Source organism: Staurois parvus, unplaced genomic scaffold, assembly GCF_062004578.1.
Source record: "Staurois parvus isolate SC_StPar_1 unplaced genomic scaffold, SC_StPar_1.0 ptg000172l, whole genome shotgun sequence".
Lineage (NCBI taxonomy): Eukaryota > Metazoa > Chordata > Amphibia > Anura > Ranidae > Staurois > Staurois parvus.
The window spans coordinates 2,114,185-2,138,390 of NW_028317968.1; the positions used below are offsets into that span (position 1 = coordinate 2,114,185).

The following is a 24,206-nucleotide window of genomic DNA, read 5'->3' on the forward strand; positions in this document are numbered from 1 at the left end:
TATGGGAATATTTGACCATTGTTCCAGAAGTGCATTTGTGAGGTCAGGCACTGATGTCAGACGAGAAGGCCTGGCTCGCAGTCTCTGATCTAATTCATCCCAAACATGTTCTATTGGGTTGAGGTCAGGCCAGTTAAGTTCCTCCACTCCAAACACTCATTAATGTCTTTATGGACCTTGTGCACTGGTGCATAATCATGTTGGAACAGGAAGAGGCCATCCCCAAACTGTTCCCTCAAAATTGGGAGCATGAAATTGTCTAAAATGTCTTGGTATGCTGACGCCTTAAGATTTCCCTTCGCTGGAACTAAGTGGCCAAGCCCAACCCCTGAAAAACAACCCCACACCATAATCCCCCCTTTACACTTGGCACACTGCAGTCAGGCAAGTACCGTTCTCCTGGCAACTGGCAAACCCAGACACGTCAATGGGATTGCCAGAGAAGCGTGATTCGTCACTCCAGAGAACACTTCTGCATTGCTCTAGAGTCCAGTGGGGGCATGCTTTACACCACGGCATCCGACGATTTGCATTGCACTTGGTGATGTAAGGCTTGGATGTAGCTGCTCGGTCATGGAAACCCATTCCATGAAGCTCTCTACACACTGTTGTTGTGCTAATCTGAAGGCCACATGAAGTTTGGAGGTCTTTAGCTATTGACTCTGCAGACAGTTGGCGACTTCTGCACACTGTGCGCTTCAGCATGTGCTGACCCCGCTCTGTCATTTTACGTGGCCTACCACTTCATGGCTGAGTTGCTGTTGTTCCCAGTTGCTTCCACTTTGTTATAATGCCACTAACAGTTGACCATGGAATATTTAGTAGCAAGGAAATTTCACGGATGGACTTATTGCACAGGTGGCAACCTATCACGGTACCATGCTTGAATTCACTGAGCTCCTGAGAGCGACCCATTCTTTCACAAATGTTTGTAGAAGCAGTCTGCATGCCTAGGTGCTTGATTTTAAGCACCTGTGACCATGGAGGTGATTGAAATACCTGAATCCAATGATTTGGAGGGGTGTCCCAATACTTTTGGCAATATGATGTATGTCAATGCATAAAATTGTGCTATTTTTGGTGACAAATGCCCTGTGCAGGGAATCTCTATGCCTGCTTGACATATTTCTGGCCCTAAACATAGTAACTTTGTGGGGTTTTTGCCATTTTCACACTGCTTTTTTATTGATTTGTAACACATGGAATACACTTTAAAAGAAAGATTAATTCTTTCTATTTGAAGCTGTTTGCTGTACCCCATAGATTTAAAGGTGCATTTTATTGGCAGACATGCTGCAAGCCATCTGACAAGACTCACTATATCTTCAGACTTTCAGGAAGTTGGATCAAATTGCCATTATTGTTTTCAAAGGTGCAGATTTTGGAGATGCTATCTGAATTCTGGCTTCATTATTTTGTGAGTCATTAACCCAGAAGAATGCAGCCAGAGGACTCAGGACACCTGAGCTGCATACCTGTTGCAAGCATGAATCTGATAAGAGCTTAGTAGCTGGCATTGAAAAGTGAATAATAGAAGTGTCCATACTTTTATCCTGATGAGTTTCCTCTTTACCTCCAATGTGAATGTTCTTAAACGTGAATGTTTTGAAGGCATTAGCTCCAGAATTGTTAAATTGTAAGTGTTCACTATCTTGTTTCTTAAAATCCAGTTTAGGAGATTAAGCATGTCAAGTCAGTATTTAGATATCCTCGGTCTTATTTGGTTTAGTGGATTTGATAAAGAAGCGCACCGCTTCAAAAGACATTATCCATTATAGAAGACCACTGTGTGGGCTCTCCTCTGTCCTTTCCTGCTACAGATACCACTGCTCAGCCACATGTATACATCACTTCCGATGATCTTCGTCTGGTGATGTCATCTCTGGTTCCTGTACTCCCACAGTACAGCCATTTTGTTGATGGTGTTTGGTGGTCTCCACTGCATAATTAGACCATCACACTGCGGTTTCCTCCCCTTCTGGCATTGGTGTTTCCTGGATTGTTTGGCCATCAAGTCGTGTATATCCTTAGCCTCCTGTGCTACACCATATAGCACCAAGTGCACTGCTAGTTCATTTGTTTGTCAACTGGAACTCTGAGCCCATCTTATCACATTCTACATGTGATCAATTAATATTGAAAGGAGGAGGGGGGGATACAATACAAGAGGTGCTAACATCCCTGGAAAATGGGAAAGAAGGGGGAAAGGTCCTCTACTTGGTGGGACTTTGGAGGCACAAATTGTGAAATGGTTTCACAATTTGTGCCTCCAAAGTCCCACCAAGTAGAGGACCTTTTCCCCTTCTTTCCCAATTAATATTGAAACATACTTTCTTGCAGTGTATGGTGACTTTCTCCTTGTACAAGGGTTATTTGACTACTAGTCCCCAAATGCACTTTGAAACCCTACCCTTTGTTTCAATACTGCACAGCAGGCACTATACATAGAAAATAGCTTAAAGAAAAGGGAAGGAATTTTGTTTTTCAAAGAAAAGACTTACAAAGTCTCTCCCACCAAAAACTATTTTTAGTGCTCCTTTGATACAACCTTCCACCCCATAATAACATCCTTTACATTTTTTTTCTAGTAAACAGCTACTGCATTCTTGTCAGTTTCCACATACTGAACCATGTTTGTTGTTATACCCAAGGCAACAGTGAGCTTCTGAAACAACTGGAGCCAAGAGCATTAGACCTCATTCAGATGGGTGCACTACAGTGTACACCCGTGTAAGGGCTGTGTTTGCCCCCATGGGGATGCACAAGTGTTCCAAGCACCCCCGTCCAGGCATTCCCATTCACATCAATTGGGACGCAGCTCCTGCTCCCCACTAGACAGCCATGCAGGTGCATGGCCCCAAATGCACATTGTCTGCACTTCTCCACATACTCTGCTTACCCTGGAATATGTTAAAAGCAAGCTTGTGGATGAACATAAGCAAAAAGCAGAAAGTGCAAACAGTGAAAACGCTCCTACAGCACAATATGAATGAAGAACCAACAGCCACAATAATAATAACAATATTATGCAAAAATGTTTTGCATACAAAAAAATAGATCACTTAAAGTGTTCCTAAACCCAGGACCCTGTATTCACTATATCTGGTCTCCCACAGTACATAGAACATGGAAATGCAACTATTTTAGTAAATATAAACTGCTAAATACCTTTTCTCATCAGCAGTTAGAGCAGTCTTGTGTCTTCTATCAATGTCCAGCCAAGCACTGGTTAAAGCTTGTAGGAGGAGTATTCATTCTGCTCTAAGATGCAGGACCCTTGACCTCAATTAGGACAGTGTTGATTGGCCCTGTGCTGATCACATGCACTCTCCCAAGAAAAAAAATAATCTCTCTAGCAATACACACCAAACTGAGCATGTGCAGAGTCACTCCACAGGATATGTCTTATCAGGGGATAAGAGAGGGACAGTGGAAGAGGAGGATCAGAGAAGTAAGGGTCAAACAGCATTTTTACACAATGCAGATGATTAACCCCTTAGGTTCCACAGTGAGTATAACAAGCGTGCTTTACTGCAAATACAGCCTGATTTTACTGTTGTGGGTTTAGTAACACTTATGCAGGCCATAGATGGGTCGAAAATCGGCCGATTTTTCGGCCGAAAATAAAATCGGCCGATTTTCGGATCGTTAGTGGGCTATTTGGTTGGCCGTTTTTCGGTATTTTGGCCGTTTTTTTTTTCTGTAAAGTTGGAAAAAAATCGGCCGATTTTGCCGATCGGCCGATTTTCGCGGCAATTAGTGGGCAAATCGGCCGATTTTTTGCCGATAAAAAATCTGCGCATGAGCAGTGACCTGCAAGAGGAAGACAAAAAGAAGAAAAAGAAGAAGAGGAAGAGGATGAAGAAGAGGATAAAGAAGAAGAAGAGGAAGAAGAAGAGGATGAAGAAGAAGAAGAAGAAGAGGATGAGGAAGAGGAAGAGGAAGAAGAAGAAGAAGAGTATGAGGAAGAAGAAGAAGAAGAGGATGAGGAAGAAGAAGAAGAAGAGGATGAGGAAGAAGAAGAGGAAGAGGATGAGGAAGAAGAAGAAGAAGAGGATGAGGAAGAAGAAGAAGAAGAAGAAGAGGAAGAGGATGATGAAGAAGAAGTAGAAGAGGATGAAGAAGAAGAAGAAGTAGAAGAGGATGAGGAAGAAGAAGAAGAGGATGAGGATGAAGAAGAAGAAGAAGAAGAAGAAGAAGAAGAAGAAGAGGATGAAGAAGAGGATGAAGAAGAAGAAGAAGAAGAGGAGGATGAGGATGAAGAAGAAGAAGAGGATGAGGATGATGAAGAAGAAGAGGACGAGGAAGAAAAGAAGAAGAGGACGAGGAAGAAAAGAAGAAGAGGATGAGGATGTAGAAGAAGAGGATGAGGATGTAGAAGAAGAGGATGAGGATGAAGAAGAGGATGAGGATGAAGAAGAAGAAGAAGAGGAGGAGGATGAAGAAGAAGAAGAAGAAGAAGAAGAAGAGGAGGAGGAGGAGGATGAGGATGAAGAAGAAGAAGAGGATGAGGATGAAGAAGAAGAAGAGGATGAGGATGAAGAAGAAGAGGATGAAGAAGAGGATGAGGATGAAGAAGAAGAGGATGATGATGAAGAAGAAGAGGATGAGGATGAAGAAGAAGAAGAGGATGAGGATGAAGAAGAAGAAGATGAAGAAGAAGTAGGATGAAAATAAGAAGAATTCCAGTCCAGCAAAAAGTGTCTCTGCAGAGAGCTCCGCTATTTCTGACAGTTCTCTGGCAGTTCTTTGACATTTACAGCGGTTGCAACATTGTACCTATTTGTTTCCGAATAAAAACATCTGTATCCTAAATGGAAACAAATAGATACAATGTTTCAACCGCTGTAAATGTGAAGGAACTGTCAGAGAACTGTCAGAAATAGCGGAGCTCTCTGCAGGGACACTTTTTGCCAGCTGTAGAAGGGATGAAAATCGGCCGATTTTTTTTACCATTGATGGTAACGTCGGCCGCTTGAACGACCGAATTTTCGTTTTTTAAAAAAAAAATCTGCCGTTTTTCTCCCCATCTATGGCCTGCATTAGGGTTCTCTTTGTTTAGGTTCACTAGATTTTGTATTGCTTGGTGTATTGAATGTTTTTATATATTTATGCTTTTGTCACTTGTATTGTCTTCAGAATAAAACCACAAAGTATATGCAGTGTTTGAGCCTGGTGATCCCTGTGCAGGTTCATACATATCTGGTCACGCCTGTTTCACAGGATACCAACACGTGGTATTTTGACACTTACATGTTTCTAAAAAAAAAAGTGTGCAAAATGAGAACCTTGTGCTAAGGTAAAGTATATTTGTCAGCTACAGTGCAACTCAAAAGCATTACAAAATTCTGTATTCAGACAGCAATAATGTAAAAAAATCAGCTGAAGACGAAGGTGTCATGCAGACAGGACATTTTTACAGCTGCTTCTAGGGGCATCTTTTTTCCTGCTGCCTAAACTCCCCAGCATGTTAGTCTAAACATTTAGAGGAGTTTAGAGGCAGGAGAAAAAACACTGCTAGTGTGTCCAGGAGCAGCGGCGTTTTGGCAGAAAAAACGTTTGATACACGTGTCTAAATGTAAGTTAGCGCTAGACATGTTTAGCTCTTGAGTGTTATGACAGTTCAATGTGCAGAATACATTTTTTATTTTAGTCAATGAAAGGATATTAACACCCAAACGCTTGATGTGGCTAAATGCGTCACACACTTTTACAAGTGTCAGGCTTTTTTTTTTTTTTTTTGCCAAAACCCTGCTGCCAGACTTTAACCACCTCCCACCCGCCATATAAGGAAATGACGGGTGCAAGGTGGTTCTCTCATTCTGGGAGGACAGCATATGATGTCCTCCTACTTTAACCGCGCATGCGCACCCTGGGGACACGCAGTGTGGCGATCAGTGGTGCACTGTGTCCCTGGGACACGGGATCACCGATCAGCGGAAAGAGCCGATGACTTCGGCTCTGTCATGTGATCAGCTGTGTCCAATCACAGCTGATCGCATATAAATAAGGAAATGCTGGTTATCCGAGGAGAGCCGGTAATAGGCATTACTCAGAGGGGACATCTACACTAATGATCAGTGCCCTGATGATCAGTGTAGCCCCATCAGTGCCACCTGTCAGTGCCCATCAATGCCACATATCAGTGCCTACCAGTGCACATCAATGCCACATATCAGTGCCCATCTGAGCTGCTTATCAGTGCCAGTCAGTGCCGCCTAAAAGTGCTGCCAATCATTGCCGCCTATCAGTGCCAGGCAGTGCCACCTATTAGTGTCCATCAGTGCCGCATGTCAGTGGCCATCAGTGCCACCTAACAGTTCCAGTCAGTGCCAGTCAGTACTACCTATCAGTGCCATATATGAGCACTGCCTTTCAGTGCCCATCAGTGATGTCTGTGACTGTCCAGCAGTGATGCCTGTCAATGCCTATCAGTGCCACCTACCAGTGCCGCCTATCAGTGCCCATCACTTCAGCATCATTAGCGCACATCAGTGAAAGAGAAAAATTACTCATTTACAAAATTTTATAACAGAAACTAACAAAAAAAACTTTTTTTTTTTAAATTTCAGAAGTTTTTGGTTTATCAAAAAATAAAAACCCAGTGGTGATTAAATACCACCAAAAGAAAGCTCTATCTGTCTCAAAAAATGATGAAAATTTCATATGGGCACAGCGTTGCATGACTGCGCAATTGTCAGTCAAAGTGCGACAGCACTGAAAGCTGAAAATTGGACTGGGCAGGAAAGGGGTGAAAGTGTCTGGTAGGCAAGTGGTTAAAAAACGTCCTGAGGCCTAATTATTAACCTCCCTGGCGGTATTCCTTAGTGTAGCTCGGGGTAAAGTTTCATCACCACAAGCGGTAACCCCAAGCTACACTCGGGAATACCCTGCAGCGCTGCTCCGGGATCTCTTCTTCACTTACCTTGTCCTGCGCTCCCGCGATGTCCCTCCTGCAGTGTCCCCTGTAATGTCCTCCGGCGGATGCCGGCATTTGTCTTCCGGATTCCCTGCGACGTTGGACCGTACGGGGGATGGAACGACGGGAAATTTGAAAGTTGTAAAAGTGACATTCACTAAATACACTAAAATCACATAGTAAAACATTACTGTATCAAACCATTTCACTTACATTTTGTCCCGAGTGCTTTGTCCTGTGCCCTGCCTGCATGTTTACTGTTCTTTCTGCCTGGAAACTGAGAAACGTCCATGGCGTCCAAAAAGCATCCCTTTAGGTCAAAAGCGGTTTTAGACCAGCTAGAGAACAGCGATAGTAAATTAGAACCACTTGCAGAATTGAGTGATAATGATTCGTGGGGAAATTCATCATCAGACACTGAAAACGATTTTGCGACTTTGCTCAGTGATGTGCGAACTTGGCGCTATATTTCAAATTTCAGTGTCTTTGGTTTGATTATATTATTGAATTAAATTTATTATATAATTTTTTTTAATGATTATTTATTATATTATAATTTATGATTTCGTGTTTCAAATTTTATCCTACCCGAGATGTTTACTAGACTCTTGTTCGGACAGATTTCAGTGAGTTATTCCTAAAAATTACAGGCCTACAATAAACAAACTACATATTTCCATGCAAAAAAAATGTACCGCTTTGAGCACAGAAATACTGACATAATCAGACCGCTAGGGAGGTTAATTTAATTTTTTTTTTTGCAGGCTGATTTACATCTGTTGAGATGCAGCAGCTGCACGTACAAAATTGCCAGTTCTAACTTGACAACTGTGCAGTTGCTAGTGCATGTCCCCAAATGCAGTGTACAAAATTGGTACCAGAAGCTGTATCCATGCAGCTGTTGCATCCCAATAGACATATGAATGAGACTGCTTATACGAAGATGTACAGAAAACGTGTACATTCTGTGCGGGGCGAAGACAGCCCTTTGCACAGGTGTACACAAGAATATACCCATGTAGACAAGGCCTTTCTATATCAAATGGTGTATATCAAATGGTTTGTCACCTGGCTGTCATGCTGATGCTCTTGAATCACTGACCCAGAACAGGTAGGTAGATAAGTATTTTTCTGATTTTACTGATAATTGTTCTGAATGAGCAAGTTTGAATGCAGTAATTATAATGGCTCCGCAGAACATCCAGGCAAGCTCTTTCAGAACATCCAGGCAAGCTCTTTCAGGAGGGTAGCAATTGTCAACCACTATATTTCTCTCATAACAGGTAAGAGAAAACGCAATCACAAAAATCTTATAAAACCTTTAAGATCACATGCACACAGGGCTTTTGCTTTTTTCCTCTGAACGCTAGTACTCCTGGCAGGGGAAAAGCTGCTTAAAAAGGGGCCTAAAGCCACGTATTGCACATGCGTTTAGGCACGTCAACTGTTTGAACGTTAATAGATTCCATTCGCCAGAACATTATTCTTGCTTATAGAATGCATTAATACTTGAATGTGCTTAAACACGTCGATCGTTTAGTTGCATTTACACATATTCATTATTTTTTCTACTCTTCAGCTCTTCTCCTGAAGGCACTTCTGATGTTTTTTTTAGCCAGTAAATGCTCCTCTTCTAAACACTTGTAAGGGCTCATGTACACGGGGGATTTGGAAAACTCTTCTGAACGACGGAAACTGCTGGAAAATGTAGGTTAAAAAACCAGTTTAGACGCGTTTGCATACTGCGTTTATGCACGTTTGTGTTTAGAAGCGTTTTTAAAAGATAACCTCAGGAGACCCTCCCAAATGCCCAGAATGCATTGAAAAATAGTAAATAATTAACTATTTTAGACATTATGAGACGAAGAGAGAGCAGAAGCAAAGAGAGAACAGTATGTGCTGAGATGACCGGTCTTTTCTGGTTGTACTCACTATGGATCCCATCATGAGCAGAATGCGGCCCGTTCTACCATTTTTTCCTTCATGCGGAACCTGGAACTGACTGTTCTGGTGTACTAGGTCCATTTGAATACATGGAAAATGCTTTGTATGCATTTCTGATGATGAAAAAAGGCTTCGAACAGCATCTGGATATAGAACAGTTAAAAAACGCTTCTAAACACAAACGCTTATAAACGCAGTTACCCGCGTTTACAAGCGTTTGAAACGCCGGTAAGATCTACTCCTGAACGCAAGTTTGGTGCATTAAAAAAAAACGACTGGAAACTCAACTGCCTGTAAACGACGATGTGTACATGGACACATAGGAAACCATTAGGGAGAGTTCAGGGGCTGCTGAAAAAACTGCTGAACAGCTCCGAAACATGAGTTTATCAGCTGCAGTGTACATGAGCCCTAATAGTGTGCATGGACACATAGGCTAACAGAGGTGTTTCCAAAAGTCATTTGCAATTGTTTGAAACCTGCGGCCATCTTTTAAAGAATTCCCAATGATGCTGTCATTTAAGTCCTTCAAACACTTAATCTTAAAGGACAAAGAAAAAAAGCTGAAAACATTTTATTTTTCTTTTAAACACAATTGCTTATTGGATTCTGAATTCTTTCCTAGATACACAGAATATAACTGGATGCTAACATTTATAGGTAAAGTTGATCCAGGGAATATCCAAGTGCCTCTCGGGGATCAGGAAGAAATTTTTTTCCAGCAGGAGCAAATTGGATCATGCTTTGCTGGGGTTTTTTTTGCCTTCCTCTGGATCAACTGTGGGTATAAGATTATAACTTTTTTTTTTTTCTCTATGGTTGAACTGGATGGACTTTTGTCTTTTTTCAGCCAGACTAACTATGTAGCTTATGATGCACAGTGCTTTTGCAAGCTAAATGTCCTGAAGGTACAATTTACTCCTACTTTAAAACAAAGCTACGAGATAGACTGCATACAATTCGTGGCCATATGAAAGTACCACAGTAAATGAAAACAAAATACATTGAATCATAGTATAAATTTGCTTTAGTCTTCTAAAAATGATTTAAGCAGAGTATACACCAGCAGGCTAAAAAAAAAAAAATTTCCTGAATCCACATAAGCAATGTGGATGCAGGGATCACCTGAATTCTAACAGCAGGGTCTGCCCACTGTCAGAATATACTGATGAGCACTGCAGCAGCTGATCAGATGCAGATCTTTCCAGCAGGACTGCTCGACAGAAGCTGATCCAACAGACAGGGCCACATACGTACCGGCCTACAAATGTTTTGGTACATGTATCCCCAGCTTTACTATGGATAGCAGCTCACATTTTGTTTTAGCTACTTTAACGTTCAAAAAAGAAGAAAAGTTACCTCTGTTAAACCAGATTTCTCAACCAAGGTTCCATGAAATCCGAAGATTCCTTCAGAGGTTTCTAGAGGTTCCTTGAGCAATGAGCAAATTCTGCCTCTCAGATAAGTTCCCACTGACACCATTGATCTTTTTAGCCATCTGAAAGGAGCTAATAATTCCCAATGACCACAAGTGTAAGGAGCAATCTTCCCACTGACCATCACACTAATGGATCATAAATTATAGATATAAAGGAGGTAAATCTTCCCAATGACCACAAGTGTAAGGAACATTCTTCCCATTGACCATCACACTAATGTATCATAAATTATAGATATAAAGGAGGTAAATCTTCCCAATGATCACAAGTGTAAGGAGCATTCTTCCCATTGACCATCACACTAGTGGATCATAAATTATAGATATAAAGGAGGTAAATCTTCCCAATGACCACAAGTGTAAGGAGTATTCTTCCCATTGACCATCACACTAATGGATCATAAATTATAGATATAAAGGAGATAATTCTTCCCAATGATCACAAGTGTAAGGAGTATTCTTCCCACTGACCATCACACTAATGGATCATAAATTATAGATATAAAGGAGGTAAATCTTCCCAATGATCACAAGTGTAAGGAGCATTCTTCCCATTGACCATCACACTAATGTATCATAAATTATAGATATAAAGGAGGTAAATCTTCCCAATGATCACAAGTGTAAGGAGCATTCTTCCCACTGACCATCACACTAATGGATCATAAATTATAGATATAAAAGGAGGTAAATCTTCCCAATGATCACAAGTGTAAGGAGTATTCTTCCCATTGACCATCACACTAATGGATCATAAATTATAGATATAAAGGAGGTAAATCTTCCCAATGATCACAAGTGTAAGGAGCATTCTTCCCATTGACCATCACACTAATGGATCATAAATTATAGATATAAAGGAGGTAAATCTTCCCAATGATCACAAGTGTAAGGAGCATTCTTCCCATTGACCATCACACTAATGGATCATAAATTATAGATATAAAGGAGGTAAATCTTCCCAATGATCACAAGTGTAAGGAGCATTCTTCCCACTGACCATCACACTAATGGATCATGATTTGTAGATATAGTAATTTTTTAGCAGGGGTTCCCTGACACCCTAAAAAAATTATTTCAAGGATTCCCCTCAGCTGAAAAGGTTGTGTCCTCCATGTCTAATATGCCTTGTAGAAGAGATAACCTGCTGTGTACATTAAAACACATTCACAAGCAGGGGGTTAAGAATCATTTTTTTAATGAGGTGTAAATAAAACGCATGTCTTACATAGTTACTCTCATACAATAAAACATTTCTTTACAATTAGCTTGTCTGGTAACAGCTCAAAAATGTATTAGAAAGAACTGACTGAAAAATATGCATTGCAATAACCTGCCTCCAGAATAAAATACTACATCTCAAAGTACCATATTTTGAAACTGTAAAAGAAAATTTTAGGAGCTCATACACATTTGCATCAGAGCGCCCTTGCCATGCAGTATATCTCCTGTGTGGCTATTTGTATCTCACATCTAATTAACTTTCAATCAAGACATTTCTTTTTTTTCACCTCTCTCTGGTACTGCACGTGTTCAGAAATGCAGACCACAATAAAATAAGTGCAGAAAGGTCCAAGGTGCAGTTAACCATTCTGAGCATATGAAGATGCACTGAGCAGGCACTCCTCATTGAAAGATATTCAGATGTCGTGATGGAAGTAAAGACCTATGGCAAGAGTGTGGCTATTATGTTCTGTAATCTCATGCTTCAGGTCGATCTTTTTTTTTTTTGTCTTCTGTTTAGATTCTGTTACATGCAAACCTTATTTCTCTGACTGAAAAAGTAAGCCTGAAGACAAGTGGGAGGAAAACCAGGCCATAAGGTACATTAACCTCAGAAAACAAGGCAATATTTCAGAGAATCCCCATCTAAATGCTTTGTTTCAGTATTGCTGTAAAGAAGAAGAAACACATGCAGAACTGGTAGACTCCCAAGAAAGGCCGCCAATGTTTGTTACTATTACAGTACATTTGGCTTTGGATGCTTGTTCCTCTTCTTCTTCAAGGGGCACTCTAAACCGCTGCATGCAGCTCTAAGCCAATGTAACAATTTGTATTAAATGAAAAATATGATGCCGTGGGCCAGCATTTTAAGTTTAGAAGCAAACGTTTTAGCATGTGGTTACTATTGATATATTACAAATAATCATTTTATACAGGGTATACCCATGGCATGGAATTCACAGAAACATTAAAGCAGCGTTCCAGCTGAAAAAAAAAAAATACGTCAGCAGCTACAAAGACTGTAGCTGCTGACTTTTAAAATACAGCCACTTACCTGTCCCTCAGTCCAGCGATGTCCTCACCACCGCTGGTTTCACCGGCTGTCTTCTCTCCCTGGTGCCAGCATCTTCAGTGTGGACACCAGGCTGTGACAGCTTCAGGCTTCACAGCTGGGTGCCCACTGCGCATGCGTGAGAAGTGCTGCGCTTTGTGAATGGCCCTGTAGTCTTCCGGGACCTCTCACGTGTCCCAGAAGACTATAGGGAGGGAGGGGGGGAGGACAACTTCCGCTTCCGTTCGCTTAGGCAAATTAAAATTCGGGTACCCGTCTCCCCCCCCAGCTCCCCAAAAGTGCCAATGCTTAATGGGGAGTAGGGGACAAAGGCTTAAAGCGGAACTTCCCCTTTTGGGTGGAGCTCTGCTTCAAGGCCCCGTTCACCCTTGCTAATGAGGCCATTTGAAATTAGCTATTTGCAGGAAACCCTTTCTGGGTCTCCTAAATCTAACGGCAAGAAACCCCATTGGACAAAATGGGAGGCTAACATCTCCTGCAACTATTCATGGCTGATTGCCTGTACATGCTCACCATGAATGAGTGGCCCTGATGCAGACTGATCAATCACAGGTAATTACTGATAAGAAATGACATGCAAGCAGTCACAAACAGCTGTGGGAGCTATCAGCCATCCAATGCTTTCAAAGATGCTTCCTGCCCACAGCTAATTGCAGGGAAACCCTACTGGGTCTCCTGCATCTAATCGCAAAGTGCCCCATTCACAAGTAGGAATTGGGCCTCATGGGTATGCTTTCAGGCACTAATAGAAACCAGGACAGGCCACTTGACCTCCGGAAGATTTACCCCCCTTCTTGACCAGGCCATTGTTTGCAATATTGCGCTGTGTTACTTTAACTGACAACTGCACGGTCATGAGACACTGTACATAAATGAGATTTGTGTAATTTTTTTCCCCCAACAAATAGAGCTTTCTTATAGTGATATTTGATCACCTCTGCGGTTTTTATTTTTTTGCGCTATAAATGAAAAACACTGACATTAACAAAAATTTTTTTTTAACTTTCTGCTATAAAACCTATTCAATAAAAAAAGGTAAAAAATCAAATTTGTTAATAAATTTAGGACAAAATGTATTCTGCTACATATGTACAATAAGCGTATATTGATTGGTTTACTCAAAAATTATAGTGTCTACAAATGGCGGTATATTTACTGGAATTCTTTTTATACTAATATTGATGGCGATCAGCGACTTATAGCAGGACTGCAATATTGCAGCGGACAATACCAAATGACACTTTGTAGGAACCAGTGACGCTAATACAGTGATTAGTGCTAAAAATATACACTGCCACTATATTAATGACACTGGGTGGGAAGGGGTTAAACCTCTAGGGAAATCAAAGGGTTAATCATGTGCCTAGCCAGTGTTTTTGTGTGCACAGTGTGCTATTTTACTTGGCAATCTGCTAGATTTTATTCCCTGAATAAAATTTAGCAGATCGTTATCATACCGCAGCTCTGCCTTGTTTACATTAGGCAGAGCTGTGTTCTGTCGGTCTCCTCAGCAATCAACAGGTGTCGGTGCTTATCTGTTAGCCGGAACCTGTTAATCATCCAATCACAACAAAAGCGGTGGCAGGCGTGCGCCCCCCAGTGGCGGAAGTGCACAATCATGTTTATATACGTGATTTGACACAGAACATCCGCCTTGTAGCAGTAAAACTGCTATGGGGTGGAGGGCAGTTAAACAGAACAGACAGGGTAGAAGAGGAGTCAAGTGCTCGGCTACAGTTTTGTGTAAGTTTCAGCTTGAGATACTGAGTTCTGTAAACAGGCTGTTATTAGCATAGCAAGCAAGGAGAAAATTTTATATATATATATATATATATATATATATATATATATATATATATATATATATATAAAATCTCCCGACAAAAAAAGTACTGGGCCTTAATAAAAAAAAATATATATATACTTAATACTTTTTCCCCCCCACATGTGAGTTTACCAGAACTAATGCAGCCCCTTAAAAGTGATCCTATAACATTCAGCATACCATTGCGATGAAGATTTACTAAATGCATGTTCTGCAGCTTCCAGGTTTTGCTGGTTTTATCAGGCACCAAGGTTCCTGAAGATCATTCTATCTCCATGCAGCTCATTCTGTTCACAGGGTGGAGTACCACCCTGAAGCTAAGGAGTGTTCTGAGGTCACTGTAATGTATGCAAAACCTTCTCCTCCCTCACAGCAATACTACAGTGAGAATCATGGATGAAGAACTTACTAACCCACAATAATGTGTGTATATAAAATGTTTTATTGAGTGCATGTATGATGATGCGTGCTTCACTGTCCACACGAGAGTATGAACACAGCAAAGTGTGCATGTATTTTAAGATGTGCTCATATTCTTTCTCAGCAAAATGTACAGTAATTCACCTCTGTCTAGCATATGTTAGCCATTTACAATTTAGTTGCCTCTTGTGTCCTTATATCACTAGGAAGAACACAGGAAACTTTAAAGGCTCTTGCACTTAAACAGTGATGATATGAATAAAGCCAGAACAGACACCACATTGAGTCATATTATCAGTGTTCAAGGCACAATCTTACACTTAGAATGACAAATGACATATCAACAAAATGTAGCTATGTACAAAGCAAGAATGGAGAAAACAATATTCCAAATACATTTTAAAGATTTCGTTAAGAAATTGGCTATCTGGATAAAATATTTTTTTATTAATTAGAATATATTCCATTATGAAAAATGGTGCTGGTAAAACAACTATTGAAGAGAATGTTTTTTACAATTGTATTTTCTCATAGAATATATTGTGAACCCCAAACAAATAAATGCTAATGCTAAACAGGAATTTTGCTAACTGTGGCATATAATATAGGTTTGTTTTGAAGAACATAAAAAAATGGGTAAGAAGATGGAAGATCAACAGCCAACCTTTTTACTGAATTGTGCCAGTGGAAGCCACTCACTAGAAAGGAATGAAGCAAACTAGTTTACTTACTAAAAGGGATGAGCTCAGACGTTGTTTGGATCTTAGTGCAAACTGGCCTGAGCTATTCCACTAGGAAGTGGTGGCTGCTCCCCACCAATCATAAGTGGATAAGGCATTTCCCACCTACCAACCACAGGTATAAATGGGGTGTATATATGTGTCGCTACAGGCTGGGGTTACAAATGATTGTTGGGGCACAGTGACAGCTTCCTGGCAGGATAGTTTGCACTAGGATCCAAATTCATCTGAGCTCCCACTGTTTAAAACCTTGATGCAAAAAAAAAAACAAACAATCCTGAACGGTATCCCGAACCAATCAGTAGAAACCCACTATTATTGTACATTAAACTGCTAAAGCCCAATAACTGATTGGTTGGTGGGAGACACAGTACTTTATTTCTGTTTCCACTGACTCAATTAACCCCTTGGCGCTGGCGTCTCCCAGCCCTTTTAGGGTTCCAGAAGCCGGGCAGGGTCTTAGGGTCATGTGACCGTCGTGATTCGCGGTCACATGATCGGAAAAGGTCCAGATCGCAAGAGGAGATCGGGACCTTTTCCGTGAGTACCGAACGTGTGTGCTGGGAGCGCACGCGCTCTCAGCACGGGGTTTTTTTTTTATGTCTGTAATAGAACGCAAATGTGCGGCCGCTCGGCATCTAGGCTGGGAGGCCGCACATTTGCGTTTGGCCGGTGCCAAAAGGTTAAAGGCTTAGATATGAAATAAATGTTAACAAGAACAGTTCTTATTGCCCATAGCCACCAATAAAAGGTTTGCAATGCAGACATGACATCTGGAAGCTAAATGGTTGTTATTGGCAGCACTAAATGTTCTTGTTAGCCGTGTTTCATCAAAGCCTCCGAGAAACATTCATCAAAGTCAAGGTACCCATAGACAGTAGGTAACAGTTCCCCAATCTGCTAGTTTTCAGCCAGATTAGAGGATAAACATAAGTGAAGCACTCAGGGACAGTCCCTTACAGAGGACCCAATTGGATAAAGCGGTCAGACACATTAGAAAAGTTTGTATAACTGTGATTGTTTTTCTTGACATAAGATGGGGTTGGGGACTGGCCTTTCCTTCGATTTCAAGTCTCCCCTGCTCTTTACCTTTGCTGAAACAGGAATGTTCTTCTGAAGCAAATATTCCTGTTTAGGTCACAAGCTATGTATATTTGGAATGTACATGCACGTCCAACCATTTCCTTATATAACTGGCCAGCTGAACACAGAAAAGTGTGACATTTCTGTTCTGTGTATATTTGTATGGTATGTTATTTAAAATATTAAATGACACTTATTTTATTATTTTGTAAATAACAAAATTGTGTTTTTCAGCATCTGCTAATTTTAGAAAACTTCACCTCTAGGGCTGATAGTCTCTAGTACCATAGAAATATTAACAAAAAAAGAATGTGTGTAACTTTACTTTTGTACAGCATGAGAATTCCCCCTCCATTAGAAAACAGAGTCACTATATAGACACTAGATGCAGCCACTGCTGTAGTGCCCAGCAGTAATTTTTTTTTCCTTCCACCACAGGTTTGAGTCATGTATGGGCTGCTTAACCGCTTAGCGCCGGCGCCTGCCGGCCCTTTAAGGGTTTCAGAAGCCAAGCGGCGGGACGGAGTTTACAGTCATGTGAAAGGTCCCGATCAAAAGAGGAGATTGGGACCTTTCCGTGAGTACCGGACATGTGTGCTGTGAGCGCGCTCTCAGCACATATGTTCTTTTTTAATAGAATGCAAAAGTACGGCCGCTCTGCGTCTAAGCCCAGATGTCGGGAGGCCGCACATTTGCGTTCAGCCGGCGTGAAGAGGTTAAGGCAAACAAATCCAACCTGTGTAACAACCATGGCTGCCCCATCTTATGGATAGAAAGAGACAGGGAACACAGTATGTTATTTACAGCATTTACCTGGTGAAAAAAAAAATGGTCACAAGATTAACTTGGTGGGAAAGGTAATTCTGACATTTGTATGAAATATAAAGTTACACTAAAGGGCTTATTTACTACAACTGGAGAGTGCAAAATCTGGTACAATTCTGCATATAAACCAATCAGCTTCCAGGTTTTATTGCCAATGCTTAATTGAACAAGCTAAAGTTAGAAGCTGATTGGCTACTATGCACAGCTGCACCAGTTTTAGTAAATCTCCCCCTAAGTTTACTTTGCCACTAATAGTCCAAAAAACCCCCTCCATCCAACCCTACTAAAAGAGATCAACAAGTCAGGTAATTTGGTAAACTCACAGCTTTCTGTCTTTGAGATTGCGAGTTGCAGCAGTACCTAGGCTGTATTTTGCAAATTCCTTTACAGCAGCTAAAAATCAAGGGAAAGGATCAAACTGCTTTGTGTGTAATAACAATATGGCTGTCAGAAACAATTGAAGCAGAACCAAAATGTACCATGTCTGGGCAAATTTACTGTAAATTCTATCTTTCCCACCCACCCCCTTCAAACCCATTCACATTTTTTGAAACCATTGCCAAGCCTTATTTTTACTCATCTGAATCAGAATAGATCACGTGACCCTCCGCTGCTCCTGTTCAAGGAGTAAAGACTGGTGGTGCAGGCCCCACCAGCTGAAGCCTTCAAAAAAGCTGTGGGGTACCCACCAATGGACAGCCAATGGAAGGTGTCCACATCGCCAAACAGAAACATGGTAATCCAAAGAAGGATCCTACCACTCTAAAGTTCAGAAGAAAAGAAAACACTAGGGAACCTGTCCCACTGCTAGACCACAGATTCTGGTGAATATTTAGAGAATTTAGATTTTATAAAGATTTAGGCTTTCATTTTGATCGATGGAACAATTAGCTTCTGCTCTTTTTTATTTTATTTTGGGGATGCAGAGCCAGATGAATAATTGGTAATGGGTAAACTTAAAGCAACCTCTGATGTGAAAATCCAGCAAAATTAATTTTCTGTTGTCCACCTCCACACACTGAAACTCAGACTGCAGTAGTCTGCCTGAGTGACTGGGTTTGTTAAAAATTTTTGTTATTATTATGTGCTATGTACAGTAACCCCTAGCCATTAAGTTCACTTTATTAGAGTCAGATCACTGAAATGTCCAGATTAATAAATTGCTGTTGGCAAGTGCTTGCATATTGCTTTTTTGTCTCAATCAGTAGGTCCTTATGTGTCTGTCCCCAATTATTTAATGCAAAGGCAGACAGCAGTATTATGTGCAAGCTCCCATGGACAAAGATTAGGGAAAAAAACCTGCTTCATCCTGGATATTTGCAGATGGGATACGAAATTTTACACATAGGTGGCCCCATTACCCTGCACCACCAAAACAAACTGATCTTTTTGGGTGTAGGTCATCTGTAGAAGACATTTCACAATAATGAACACATGTTGGGAAAGACAAGATGGAACACTTATAATGGTTGGCCCCTGTCCTGCAGGGTTGGTATTATGCTTGCATGCTAGTCTTGTATAAACCAAATATTTCCCCAGCATTTTTGTAAACCCCTGATAGATACATATTGCTTACCAAAATATATATATATATATATAGATAGATATATATATGCAAAATTAAACCATAACTTTAAGGCATCGTGTAAATGAACTGAATGCCACCCCCAACAAAATCACAAGTAGGCAGTCATCTAGAAATTCATTCACATGTTTAAGCAGTCTTCTGACACTCCTTGAGCAGCAAGCTCGGCAAGAACATTGTCCAGGTAGTTTGCGTCAGGGTAACCATGTCCAGTTATGTTTGAGGTCATTTCCGTCTTGTGATGGATTTCATTCCACACCACAGTGTCAGATTCACCCGTTGTGCTTGAAATGCCAATGGTGAATATCAATCGCCTGGCCCAGGCAACCTTTAGAAGCTCTAGTACCTATAAAAAAAAATGTAATGAGAAATGTGTTTAAAAAAAACTTACATTTTTACAAATTGACTAGTTACTATAATAATACTGTGTTTTGTTTTTTTAATCAAGAAGTTTTCCTGAATCTTTTAGTAATTTCTCATATAGGGCAGATAATAGACTAACGTAGCTAAAACCAGACAAATACACAATACAATATTTTCACTAATAAGGAGAGAAAGGAGAGGAGAGAAAGCTGCAGCATTCCTGTTCAAATTGCATGCTGTTTTTTGCAGTGCAATCTACGTCCATATATTTTGTATCGACGCAAATTGCACTGCAAAGTATCGGTTTGGGTATCGGGAGCTTTTTCCACGATTATAAGTACTCATGAAAACACTCTGTATCGGCACAGATACAGATATCAGTGCATCCATAGTGCTAACAGTGTAGCGATCTGTTCAGTGGAATTGGTCTGGTGTGCAGTATATGGTATTTCCTTGACCATCACCCAATGGTGGTGTGGTTAACTAGGTATCATTTGAGATTTGTGATCTGTGCAATTGCTCACAAGCTGTATCAGATGCTCTTTTTTTTTTTTCTTTAAATTAGACTCTTCCAGAATTAACGGTCGACATTACAAAGCCAATGATGGGGCAGCACAGTGGCAAAATGGTTAGCAGTTCCACCTGGCAGTACTAGGGTCATTGGTTCGAATCCCAACCACGTCACCACCTACCTAGATTTTGCATGTTCTCCCTGTGCCTGCGTGGATTTCCTCCAGGTACTCCAGTTTCCTCCCACACTCCAAAGACATGCTGGTAAGTTAATTGTATCCTATCTAAATTGGCACTAGTATGTGTATGTATGAATGTAAGTTAGGGACCTTAGATTGTACACCCCTTGAGGGTTAGGGACTGATGTGAATGTACAGTATATGTATGTAAAGAGCTGCGTAAATTGATGGCGCTATACAAGTACCTGTAATAAATAATAACGCTTACCAGTTGTATGTCCTTTTTATGGATTTACTTTTTAAATCTAGATTAGTTTTACAGTTAAGTTAACTGGTGCTGCTAACTTTAGCATCTAGGCTTCAATGAGTTCTGGGCACGAAAGGGTTAATTGTACACTCCTTGAGGGTTAGGGACTGATGTGAATGTACAATATACAGTCAGGTCCATAAATATTGGGACATCAACACGATTCTAACATTTTTGGCTCTATACACCACCACAATGGATTTAAAATGAAATGAACAAGATGTGCTTTAACTGCAGACTGTCAGCTTTAATTTGAGGGTATTTACATCCAAATCAGGTGAACGGTGTAGGAATTACAACAGTTTGCATATGTGCCTCCCACTTGTTAAGGGGCCAAAAGTAATGGGACAATTGGATTCTCAGGTGTTCCATGGCCAGGTGTGTGTTATTCCCTCATTATCCCAATTATAATGAGCAGATAAAAGGTCCAGAGTTCATTTCAAGTGTGCTATTTGCATTTGGAATCTGTTGCTGTCAACTCTCAAGATGAGATCCAAAGAGCTGTCACTATCAGTGAAGCAAGCCATCATTAGGCTGAAAAAACAAAACAAACCCATCAGAGAGATAGCAAAAACGTTAGGCGTGGCCAAAACAACTGTTTGAAACATTCTTAAAAAGATTGAACGCACCGGTGAGCTCAGCAACACCAAAGACCACGGAAAACAACTGTGGTGGATGACTGAAGAATTCTTTCCCTGGTGAAGAAAACACCCTTCACAACAGTTGGCCAGATCAAAAACACTCTCCAGGAGGTAGGTGTATGTGTATCAAAGTCAACAATCAAGAGAAGACTTCACCAGAGTGAATACAGAGGGTTCACCACAAGATGGAAACCATTGGTGAGCCTCAAAAACAGGAAGGCCAAATTAGAGTTTGCCAAACGACATCTAAAAAAGCCTTCACAGTTCTGGAACAACATCCTATGGACAGATGAGACCAAGATCAACTTGTACCAGAGTGATGGGAAGAGAAGAGTATGGAGAAGGAAAGGAACTGCTCATGATCCTAAGCATACCACCTCATCAGTGAAGCATGGTGGTGGTAGTGTCATGGCGTGGGCATGTATGGCCGCCAATGGAACTGGTTCTCTTGTATTTATTGATGATGTGACTGCTGACAAAAGCAGCAGGATGAATTCTGAAGTGTTTCGGGCAATATTATCTGCTCAAATTCAGCCAAATGCTTCAGAACTCATTGGACGCCGCTTCACAGTGCAGATGGACAATGACCCAAAGCATACTGCAAAAGCAACCAACGAGTTTTTTAAGGGAAAGAAGTGGAATGTTATGCAATGGCCAAGTCAATCAACTGACCTGAATCCGATTGAGCATGCATTTCACTTGCTGAAGACAAAACTGAAGGGAAAATACCCCAACAACAAGCAGGAACTGAAGACAGTTGCAGTAGAGGCCTGGCAGAGCATCACCAGGGATGAAACCCAGCGTCTGGTGATGTCTATGCGTTCCAGACTTCAGGCTGTAATTGACTGCAAAGCATTTGCAACCAAGTATTAAAAAGTGAAAGTTTAATTTATGATTATTATTCTGTCCCATTACTTTTGGTCCCTTAACAAGTGGGAGGCACATATGAAAACTGTTGCAATTCCTACACCGTTCACCTGATTTGGATGTAAATACCCTCAAATTAAAGCTGACAGTCTGCAGTTAAAGCACATCTTGTTCGTTTCATTTTAAATCCATTGTGGTGGTGTATAGAGCCAAACATGTTAGAATTGTGTCGATGTCCCAATATTTATGGACCTGACTGTATATGTAAAGCGCTGCGTAAATTGAGGGCGCTATATAAGTACCTGAAATAAATAAAAAATTATGAGGTCATGCTCCTCAGATGAATTCTCCATCAACAAGTAAATGAGAAATCCAGCTACATGAAAGTGACACCTTTTGTAAACACATGAGAGGAACAAGAGCACACAATTGGACTCTTGGGGGGACTTAAGTGGCCAATGGGTGAACCCGATATTTGTTATCAATCATCTATTCCCTTATAAAACCCTACACAGTCACTTTCAGTTGCTTTGCTAAGTCTCAGACCCTTTTTTACATTTTATGGAACAGGATGTCTTGAGGAGTAAGTGTTTTAAGGTATTTAACTGGTAAATGCTACTGATAGTCACTTTTCTGCTACAGGGCTTCTATCAAATAATGCAGTGTTTTCAAGCAGCCAGTAGGTGGCACCATTTATTCACACCAGCTAAACAATATAACAATACAAATTACATTTTACTAAACAGATCCAATTAAGGTGATTTAACCACTTTGCCTCCTGAGGATTTACCCCCCCCCCCCTTCTTGACCAGGCCATTTTTTGCGTTACGGCGCCGAGTTACTTTAACTGACAATTGCGCAGTCATGCAACACTGCACCCAAATGAAATGTACGTCCTTTTCCCCCACGAATAGAACTTTCTTTTGGTGGTGTTTGATCGCCTGTGTGTTTTTTATTTTTTGAGCTGTTAAAAAAAAAAAAAAAAAAAGCGACAATTCTGAGAAAAAAAAACAATACTCTTGACTTTTTGCTATTTTGAGCATGTCCAGTAAAAAGATTTAAAAAATCTAATTTCCTCATAAATGTAGGCCAAAATGTATCCTGCTACATGTCTTTGCTAAAACAAAATCCTAATACATGTAAATTAATTGGTTTACGTGAAAGTTATAGCATTTACAAATTTTTTTTTGCTAGTAATGGTGGCGATCAGCGACACCAATACAGTGATCAGTGCTAATAAAAAGCACTGAAACTGTACTAATGGAACTGGGCAGGAAGGGGTTAAAATGTGGGACAATCAAAGGGTTAATTGTGTGCTGTGTGCCGTTTTAATAGGTGTGCTGTGTTAGTGTTTTACTGTAAGCACATTGCTTTGCATAGCTGTGCTATGCACAGCCATGCAAAGCAGTGTGCAGGAGCGGACAGGGGAGAGAACTGCTTTGTTTACAAACAGTTCTCCCCCCACCGTCAGAGATGCTTGGCAATCACCGGGCACCGGCGAGTAATCACAGGCCGGGACCCGGTGATTGTCAGACACGGCCATGAAGGGCGGCGCGGGTAAGGCGCGCGTGCCCCCTACCCAGAAATGCAAAATCACGTATATACAGTGAAGGAAATAAGTATTTGATCCCCTGCTGATTTTGAATGTTTGCCCACTCACAAAGAAATGATTAGTCTAAAAATCGAATGGTAGGTGTATTGTAACACTGAGACAGAATAGCAACAAAAAATTCAAAAGAAATGCATGTCTAACAAATTATGCACTGATTTGCATGTTCATGAGGGAAATAAGTATTTGATCCCCTTCACAAAACATGACTTGTGATTGCCAACAAGGGATTTGCCACCAAGTACTGAGGTCAGACGTTTCCTGTAGTTGGCCACCAGGTTTGTACACATCTCAGGAGGGATTTTGGCCCACTCCTCTTGGCAGATCCTCTCCAAGTCATTAAGGTTTGGTGGCTGACGTTTGGCAACTCGAACTTTCAGCTCCCTCCACAGATTTTCAAACGGATTAAGGGCTATAATGTGCTTCTTCTTGAGCCACTCCTTTGTTGCCTTGGCTGCGTGTTTTGGGTCATTGTCATGCTGGAACACCCATCCATGACCCATTTTCAATGCCCTGGCTCAGGGAAGAAGATTCTCACCCAAGATTTGATGGTACGTTGCCCTGTCCATTGCCCCTTTGATGCGGTGCAGTTGTTCTGTCCCCTTAGCAGAACCCCCCCCCCCAAAGCAGAATGTTTCCACCACCATGTTTGACA

General features: G+C 41.0%; 1 protein-coding gene across 2 annotated transcripts in view; it reads right to left on the bottom strand.

The window, feature by feature from the left end:
- Positions 1 to 11,482: 11,482 nt before the first annotated feature.
- The window catches only part of DTX2 (deltex E3 ubiquitin ligase 2), a 137,375-nt gene continuing 124,651 nt past the window's right edge, over positions 11,483 to 24,206 (bottom strand). For both annotated transcript variants that reach the window (XM_089676580.1, XM_089676579.1), the window contains one exon: positions 11,483 to 19,421. In XM_089676580.1, coding sequence (XP_089532706.1) covers positions 19,197 to 19,421 — 225 coding nt within the window. In that variant the 3' untranslated portion in view covers positions 11,483 to 19,196. The remainder of the gene's footprint in view (positions 19,422 to 24,206) is intronic.